At 37.2% G+C, this 9,197-nt stretch overlaps 2 protein-coding genes across 2 annotated transcripts in view; both read right to left on the bottom strand.

Moving 5' to 3' along the window:
- LARP6C (RNA-binding protein) overlaps positions 1-2,926 on the bottom strand; it is a 3,927-nt gene extending 1,001 nt beyond the window's left edge. The window contains exons 1-10 of the mRNA XM_021430593.2: positions 2,151-2,926; positions 1,470-1,551; positions 1,268-1,362; positions 1,077-1,148; positions 900-979; positions 729-807; positions 583-630; positions 408-476; positions 181-306; positions 1-72 (exon numbers count right to left, since the gene is read on the bottom strand). The exon at positions 1-72 is cut by the window's left edge and continues 1,001 nt beyond it. Coding sequence (XP_021286268.1) covers positions 1-72; positions 181-306; positions 408-476; positions 583-630; positions 729-807; positions 900-979; positions 1,077-1,148; positions 1,268-1,362; positions 1,470-1,551; positions 2,151-2,528 — 1,101 coding nt within the window. The 5' untranslated portion in view covers positions 2,529-2,926. The remainder of the gene's footprint in view (positions 73-180; positions 307-407; positions 477-582; positions 631-728; positions 808-899; positions 980-1,076; positions 1,149-1,267; positions 1,363-1,469; positions 1,552-2,150) is intronic.
- A 3,105-nt stretch (positions 2,927-6,031) lies between these two features.
- On the bottom strand, positions 6,032-8,771 carry LOC110417838 (transcription factor HHO6-like). The gene is made up of 5 exons (XM_021430398.2): positions 8,247-8,771; positions 7,713-7,981; positions 7,210-7,594; positions 6,680-6,756; positions 6,032-6,504 (listed from the first exon to the last, which is right to left on the bottom strand). Exons 1-5 carry the CDS (start codon positions 8,458-8,460, stop codon positions 6,217-6,219), a joined length of 1,233 nt encoding a protein of 410 aa, XP_021286073.1. The 5' UTR covers positions 8,461-8,771; the 3' UTR covers positions 6,032-6,216.
- Between the last annotated feature and the right edge of the window lie 426 nt (positions 8,772-9,197).

The raw sequence follows: 9,197 nt of genomic DNA on the forward strand, positions 1-9,197 counted from the left end.
GTGGTTTTGAACACGCCCGCGGCCCTTTCCACGGCCTTTACCCCACCCCTTTTTCAATCCTACTGCATTATCCTGATCAGCCAACCAGAATAGAGGTTTTTCGTGAGCTTTATGGCAGAGTAATCTGACGAAAATATGCTTCAAACAAAATGCAAATGGTGAAACAACATTGATGCTTACATTATTCTCAATTGCTTCTGCAATGTTTGACAGAGAGGAATCTTCAGAGTATTCAGCGACTGGTGATTCATCTTCATCTAAAACGCCATCAAATTCTGATTTTCTGCTTTTCAGAACAGATTTTGGCTGCGTTTTTCATTTCAAAATTAAAAAGTTGTAAAGGTTTCTATTAAGCAGAAGAATGTAAACAAATCACACTTTAAAGACACAATACTTATAAGACATACCGAGAGTCTAAGCAGCAACCTTACTCGGAGCCCCTTTCTCCAATTCCTTTCATCATTTAACTTGTCAACCTGGTGAAATAAGTAAGATCTGAATGGCATTGCAAAAGCGGTAACTCAAGAATAGAAACAATCAATTTCAACTACAAGTTCTAGCAGCATTGCTGCATTAGCATACCGCTTTCTCAGCAATCTCTGTCGACTCATACTCCACAAGTGCATGTAGCTTGATCGAAATGGAAAGAAACAAGAAATTATGAGGGAAATTGTCTTATAATCTCTTGGCTTAAATAAGTAAACCAGGTTTGATTCCAATCTTCATACCTTGTTGCACATAAAAAAATCGCTTTTAGAGCGGGAAGAATTGGATTCCTGGGGATGACATATCCGGATGTTCTGCACACTGTATCACAGATATACTATTAGTATGCTGCAAAAAGAAACCTTCAGGGCATACATCATACAAGAAATATAATTGAAGTAATGGTTAACAACCTCCCAACGACATTAAAAATCTTGTCAAGGTTCTGATGGGAGTGATCTTCAGGCAAATTCTCAACAATAACAGTACGAGACTGCAAGAGGAAAAAGGGAAGGTTGCATCATACAAAAAGTGACCCAAAAAACCTGAAGGAAAACAGCTTGTCATTTTGGGAATTTCCAATATCTTACCGCCACTTCCTCTCTCTCTTTTTCAGTGAAAGGGTGTTTACGTTTAACCTTCTTACCATCGTCACTCACAACCTTTCAGGCATGTAGGGAAAAGGAAAAAGAATAAATATCACTTTAAAAAGCAAAATGCAGAGAATGCTGTAAATTAGATTTTTTTCAGTTCAAAAAGAATAAACTAAAGAAATAATCACCAGCTTTGAAGAGGACCGAAGTGCCTGGGCTAGCAACTGGTTGTTAGTGATGAGGGACTTGATTTTCTTCATAGAAGCAATAAAAGATATGGACACTATAGCAGAATCAATATTTATCAGTGAAAACTCTTTTAAATTAAAATACAAAAACAATTGCTGGAGTCTTAGGTTCAATTTAACCATACTCTTCAATGGTCCTTACCATAACCTTCAGGATCTTTACTTATTTGCTTTGACAAAGATTCATTCGCTAGAAGACTCATGTCATTGAACTGGTATTCCACCTGTTTTATACACAGTATTGGGATCATACTATTTTCACAGTGTGAATAGAGAAAAAACTTATTTGAGATTCACACAAGAAAAACGGAAAACAAAACTTCCATCAGTTCCAATAGTGAACATTTTGATGATAGCAACAAGAGTTTTTTGTTATGAGGAAGAGTTCCTCTTTGATAAATTAAAGAACAAATTCAAGAAATTGTCCACTTGTAGAACCAGACATGTACAAATGATTTGAATCTTTATTAAATCCGGAAAACAGGAAAGTCAAACAAGCAGATGAACTTTGAACACAATCTAAAACTGACAAAGAGTCAAGAAAATAAGCACTAATCGGTTATGCACTTTTGCCCATTATCTCCCTGTTCTACCAGAACCAAATTTGCCAATCTAAATAAACATTTCATTTCTCTAGCTTGCAATTTCAAATAATGTCAGTCAGATCATATCAAGAAAGAGAAAGATGCAAAAGAATCAAAACCGATGGCATGCATCGAATGCATCGATCCATTTATTGATACAAGAAATAGGACAATGGCAAATCCTATTCTAAGAAGCAAATCAAGAAATCAACTAACATAACAAAGAAAGAGAAGAGAACCTGTCTGATGATCTTTTGGCGTAGATCATCTGTAAGCAAATTCTTGGAAGAACAATTGGGGATTGGAAGATTAGGATTAGAGATCAAATAAGCAGCAGGTTCTTGGTCACCAACAAAGAACCAATCAGACCCACCAGCACCACCAAGATAGTGGAAACAAGGGTAATAATAACCCGATAAGGGCATCTGGGTATGAGATCTAGGCACGAATTCTGGTGCCTGCGCATTGAATTGGAACGTCACACTGTTGCTACTGCTGCTGCCATTGCTACTGCCACTATTACAACTAGTCGTTCTTTTCGCTGCCATGGCATCTTTCGTTTGAAACTTTTCTTGGGGTTCTTCTTTAGGCTTTTCCTCAGGTTGTGCCTGTGCCATATTCGTGTTTCTTTTGATCTTTTGTTCTTTGGGTGTTTTTTTTTTCTCTTACAAATTTACCGTCTCTCTGTCTCTGCCTGTCTTGGTTTGATTTTGTTAATGTCTTTGAAACTTCGATTTGATCATTCTCTCTCTCTCTCTCATTCTCTCTCTCTCCTGAAGTTTAGTAACTGTAAGTTTGATATTGAATCCACGTTTGGCGCCCAAATACGGAGAGGGAGAGAGAGGATTTCTTACACATGACCGTTGCTTTTGGGTTTGACCGGTTTTTTAAGGTTTGGAATTTGCCACAATCAACACCAACCTTGCTTTTCTCTCTGTGTTTTTCCCTTTGCCAATCCAGCCCCTCAAGCTCCGTGTCTTGTGTGGGCGTTGTAGCTATTTGCAGAGGAGGATTCGCACTTGTTTACATTATTACATTACTTCTCATTAACTAAAATTACTACATTTTTATTCAATACTTTTAGAATTATTACATTAATAATTAATTATTGTCCTTTCCTTCCAGATTAGGATATAATTTGGAAGACACACTGTGCGCGTGTGGATTTGGAAAAGAGTCGGCAAAATGGGCTCCAGACTAGGTTAATCCAGGGAACCCAACTAAGCCTACTAGATGGCAATTGGGTTCAACACGTAGGGCCTTAAGACAGTCAATGCCTCTTCCCAAATTTTGGGGTCAATTTCTAGCTTTGGGCCTAACTTGCCAGGGAAGAGATTCTGAAAAAAGAAAGGAAATTTAAGTAGTGTTTCCATCATTCTCTTTTAAGTAAAATAAACTTGATTATCACTTTCCTGCACAATGATCTCAAGTTGGATTCCATATGCTAGTAGGGGTCTAGCCTTAACTCATGGAATTCTGTTTATGATTTGTGTTGCATGCTCAATTAATTTGTGACATGACTGATCTTTTAAATAAATATTACTACTACTGTTTGGAAAGTTAATTTGGGTTTTCAGTGATTGATACCTAACAACCTACCAACCCATATAGGCATGCAATCACAAGCTCCAACCTCTGTACTTGATGTTTGGGCGCGCTGGGAACAATCACAAATTTTCTATTGTTTGTGGTTTAGGAAATCAGCAAAATAAAAAAAAAATAGTGTCACTAGAGGACAACTTGGCTTAATAAAAGGCTTTAGTTTACCATAATATGCTTTGGATTACATTGATGATTGAACTCATGTTGCTTGCCCTGGCATAGACAAGGTTAAATATTCTAAATATTGATGATTACAGAGCAGTGCAAAAGTAATATTACTTTGTGATTTGTGAACAAAGATCTCCTAGCTGGATAGAATTTTGAAGAAAGCTTAAGTTCTGTTCTAGTGTGTTACTGGGTTGGCCTTTTCCACCAAATTCTTTCCTTTCCTTTCCTTTTAAAACTTTCATGATTATGCTATACCCATCTTAGGGATCATGATCCTCCATGGCTGGTCTTTGAAGGAATCTTTGATAGGAATGGTTTTCCTTTGGTGGACCAAGCGCAGCTTGCCCATGTGAGGGAGCCAATGTGCTTAGCTGCTGCATCTATTCTGTTCACTATCTCCTTACTCTTAAAGGAAAATATAATACTTTGGGTTGGATTTCAGAATGTAATCAGTTAACCCTAAAAAATATATATATATATATTAATTAACCCTATCCAGAAAGAAAATTTAATGAGAGCTTCCATCATTTTCACCCACTTGTTTCACCAAACCAATTTATGCAATATATATATACATATATATATATATATATATAAATTTTTACATGATAAAGGTGGACCTCTCACTGTGGGCTCCTTCATTATGTCTTGTCCACAAGATTCTCTCTATTATTTTGCTTGTGAGAGTGACTGTTTTGTCATGCTCCCAGATAAACATTACAACTGATTGTGTTTTTGAAGTGGGAAATGACTGGATTAGGTGAAAGGATAAAATCTGGGTGTTTTCGAACAATTTGACTAATTAAGATGTTGTTTGCAGACCACATAATTGCATCAGCTGCTTCAAAAACTATCTGAAATGATAGGCTGATCATGCCTTTTTAATCATACATGTATATCTGATGATGCATGCATATTACTGAAAACAGAAAGAAATAGCTTATTGTGTTGGACACTTGATGGAAGAAATGGCCATACATGGAAGAGAAAGGCCAGAAAATGGTTTTTGTTTGTAGCAGTCAAAACCCAATTATTGATTAAACAGCTATAATTAATCCAGTAGTTATCACATGAATTAGGATACTTGGAAGTTTTGGTATTGAATTCTAGACCAACAACTCCTCCATGAATATAGTTTCCATCACTACTTTGCATTGATCAGATAAGTAACCTGCAAATTAGGCCTAGGGTCATAATCGTTTTTGGTCAGGGTTTCTTGTTTGCCAAACAGTCCATCAATTGGGAATGGTAGACTGAGAAATTTGGTGAGCTAAATCTGGAAAGAATTTGCCAACTGTTTGTTTGTCACTCATATCTTTTCAGCTGTCATTAAAGAAAAGAAACTGCATCTTAGAATAATTGAGATTGTACATAATCCATAAGACAAATAAGGGAATAAGCACCCTAAAATCTTTTTTCCAAGATAAGTCTGGATACTCTGCTGTCTTCTTGTACGACCAAAACACTTTCACCCGTCAATCTAAACATTAAAAATTTGGAAATTAGTAAGGTCATCCAAATGTTGATGCCCATCCTTGTCAGTACCAAACTGACCTTGAAAGGACTGAACAATTGCCAAAACACCACTATAACCTATTCGGAACAAATCCAAGTATCTATAGGGAAGACCTGGTGAATCCCATGTGCCCCAGGGCTAAACACAGTGACCTACCAGATGGGGCAGTAGAAAAATGTGCGGTCAAGTCGATTCCTTGTTGGACCTTTAAAGGCTGATGTTCGCTTTGCTTAGTCTTCGAGGCCATTTCAAGGACTCGTACGCCGTATGAGAAAAAGGATTTGAGATTCTTTCCACGGGAAAAGTGGAGGGCAAGCATGTAAACAGAAGAATTAGCACAAGAAAGTTCTTTGTGAAAGCTGAAACCGATTGACCAACCAAATGGAATATCTCCGATTGACTGCTCAACTGCCCCGGATTAGGCAAATACGAGCGACTAACTACGTCAATTTTTTATTTTCTGGCTTCTCCATCGTGACTGTTTAACAAGATGAAAGCATTTACCAAGCTTCATCATTATCCTCAAGAAACTTTTGTGAGAGCACTCTCTCAACAGGTCTCAGTGAAAAACGATGAATGAATTGCCTTTGGATTGAGTTGGATAGGGGAGCATGTCAGGTTACTTGCAATTAAACTGCAGAAATACCTATCCAAAGGAAGCCATTTTAACGACAATTTCTTGGGGATTGTGGCATTTCTAAAACCTCAAAATAGTAGACAGCACTAGCAAACATAGGTTCAATCTAATGGAGACGCTATAGCTTTATGGTAAGGGAACAGCGCTCACGTTGCTTCCACGGAAAACATGGATCATAATTGGAATTCTTGTGCTAGTTCCGGAATAAAACAAAACTCAGTTCAAGATAGAAGGAAAGCTAATCCTGCAAAATTTAACAGCCTCTCTCATTTCTCAAGATCCTTCTCCTTTTATGGATTATATAGTAATAGTATATAATTTTTTATAGTCATGAACTCCTCCCATGTATACTTTTATCTGCAAAATTCATGGTGGATAAACTCTATACATCATCTTTTCCGGGTTTGTGAATATGGCTTTTCCAGCTATAGCCCTCAGACTTTGCATCTTCATCATCTTCCATACTGTCACCTCCTGTAGTGGAGGTCCCTCCAGTATTTGTGGCTAATTGCAGAGGACCTTGAGGAGAACCGGACTGAGAACTGCTCCCCTTTGAGGATTCTCCATACTGATCTTGGGACATCCACAGACCACTCCCCAAAACAACGACTGATTGATTAGCGGGGGTGGTTGTGGAAGGTGGAAGTCTTCTTGTGTGAAGTCTATATTTCTGGAGAGTCAGGAAAATTCTTCCATCAATATTCATCATCAAAACTTAAGAGAAAAAGCCAAGGATAAATAAAAACTTTAAAACCCAGGGAAATAGTAACACACAAGACATTTCTCTCTTTTCACGCCTTTCCAGAGATCGAACTACCAAGAAAGAAGAGGAACTAAGAACCCACCTGCAAATGACTCTTAACTTCATCATTGGTCAAACCATCTACTTGCATAAGTTCCCTAATCTGCTTTGGGGTGGCCACTGCAAAAGAAATAAAAACTGTGACTTAGAAACTTGAAACGAAAAGAATCAAAGAGTATATTGCCATCAAAATCAACACTCCAATCCCATGATCCCAACAGAAAAATGAATGCTACACAATTTCCAGTTTCTTATAGCTTTTATTCTCCAGGGTCTCAAACCAAATGAATTATACATACATAATTCAAACGCCTATCTCTTAGCCAGATTAAAAAAAATATTGTTCAACTGTAGTTTGTACTTTCCATCTCTGAAAAAAATCAGATAAGTGATAAAAGGAACAGAATCTTGCTACAAAGAGGTGCTGTTCTTGCAAGTCCAATCCTCTCATTGACCGAACTTCTTAATTCTTATCTAGGATAACTAGAGCAATAAAGAATCCAACTCAAGACAACAACAAAAATTAAATTGTCAACAGCTAAGTACATTTCTAATTGACGTTCATTTCCTCACCTTGAGAGCCTCCTAACTGCTGCAAGGCATTGACAAACCGGCGATGCAACTCAGGTGACCAGCACCTCCTTTGCTTCCTAGCAGTCTGCTGTTGTTGCTGTTGCTGCTGGTGGTGATGGGCCAGCGGCTGTGGTCCAGACCGAAAATTCGAGTGAGCATTGGGGGCAGAAGATGAAACTGCTCTGCTACAACTTGTCCTGGATCCTGTAGAACCTGATTCCTCTTTCAGATTCTTCATTCCAGGAGTCAAAAGCGTTAGTCCGTGAACTGGTATCTCCTCTTTTTCTTCTTTCCTCACCGCAAAACCCAAATTTGCCTTGAATGGCATAAATGCCCTCGCTGCTCCCCTGTTTTTACATCCTTGGAATGGATCTTCATCGTTTCTCTGTTGTAAACCAAGGAAACAATATTCAATCTTTAGCAAATTTATTTCATTACAAACTACGTCTTTAGCTTAAATGTGGTGTCCTTCATCTTTTTTTTTTTATTTAATCTTGAAGTACCTTAGTGTCTAGTTTGTGATCAGTGGAGCGATAATCATCATCATCAGTGTTCCAAAGCTGAACGGAACTCATCCAATTTTTCTTGTCTTTATTAATATTGTAGTTGTTGTTGTTAGGATCTTTATCCTTTTTGGCGGTAATTGACGCATCATCTTCTTCACTGTGTTTATTTTCCTTCTTGTCGTTCTTCAACGGAATAAATTCTTCTAAAATTGGTGCAACATTTCTTGTTACACATTGCATTGACTCCTCTTTCAAAGCTACAATCGCTGCAACCAAACAAAACAAATTCAAAATTGCATTAAATACATTAATTGCAATCTCAAAACAACCAAAACCCAAGTTAAATAACTAACTCCTTGAACCAAAACGATCAAAAAACCAAAAACCAAGTTACAGAAATGAACGTTTTCTGATCAAAAAAGAAAAATCTTGATCAAGAACTGGGATTTTTTTTCCCTAGAAAAATCAAAAGGGAACCCTCATTAATAAGAAAAAATAAAAGTGAGATTTAAATTGATTGAAGAAACGAACCATCATTCAGAAGGAGCATGCAAAGAGGAAGTTCACGTTTAAAAGCATCGATCTTTCTCATTTCTTCTTCCAATCCTTTGACAAAAGCATCGACTTTTGAAACCTTGTCAGAAACGTTTCCGACCATTGAAACCTCCTTGAGGAAATTACTGATCGTTTTGGGTACAAAAGTTGGTCTCAAATCCAAGCTCAGTTCTGGTGGAACCGAACCCATTTTCGATCCCTTCTTTGTTTCTCACAATACTTCTCCTTTCTCTGTTTCTTCCTCCCTTTCCTTCCTTTGGCCTTTTTGTTTGTCTTCTGGGTCTGTTGAAGCTAAGAAAATAGGGAGGTGGAATGAGGGAGGAAGGCAAATGGTGAGATCTATGGATGAATATATAGAGAGGGTAAAGAGATTTATTTATTTACAAATAATAATGTGTAGAGTGAGAGAGAAGTGTTTGTTGTTTGGAAAGAGAGAAAATGAAAAAAAAAAAAAAGTTAAATTTGGTTTCTTGGATTGGAGAGGAAAAAAAAACAAAGGAAATGTTGGAAGGCGAAGATTCTGTTTGCGGCTTTTGGGTTTTAAAGTCACTTTCGCATCGTCGCGTATTCTATCCATCGCTCGCCCATCCGTCCGAGTTCACTCACCCTTTTATCCCTAACACAGTAATTTTTTTGTTCATTTTTGAAATAAAATTGGTAATTTTGTATGTCTTTCCCTAATAATTGGATAATTTCCTTAATAAATGCACTTAGGGATAATTTAACAAGATAAGTAGGCTTAAGACTTTAAGGTCCAACATTTTAACTATGATAACCTGAACTCACCGGCTTTTGTATTTGTAATTTTTTATATGTTAATATTAACATTCAAATCACTTACATGATATATATGTTATAACGAGATTGGGACAGTACTATTACTTACATATTTCACGAGGTCAATCGAGGAGTCGATTGTATGGCAAC

Source organism: Theobroma umbraticum, unplaced genomic scaffold (assembly GCF_002168275.2).
Source record: "Theobroma umbraticum cultivar Fairchild unplaced genomic scaffold, ASM216827v3 scaffold_50.0, whole genome shotgun sequence".
Lineage (NCBI taxonomy): Eukaryota > Viridiplantae > Streptophyta > Magnoliopsida > Malvales > Malvaceae > Theobroma > Theobroma umbraticum.

What these genes read in the sequence shown, in the direction of transcription:
- LOC110417838 (XM_021430398.2), bottom strand. Translation starts at nt 8,460, where the DNA reads ATGGGTTCGGTTCCACCAGAACTGAGCTTGGATTTGAGACCAACTTTT. An exon ending in CATGCTCCTTCTGAATGATG is followed by an intron (nt 7,982 to 8,246) that starts GTTCGTTTCTTC and finishes GTTTGGTTGCAG; the next exon opens with CGATTGTAGCTTTGAAAGAG. An exon ending in AAGTTAAGAGTCATTTGCAG is followed by an intron (nt 6,505 to 6,679) that starts GTGGGTTCTTAG and finishes CTGACTCTCCAG; the next exon opens with AAATATAGACTTCACACAAG.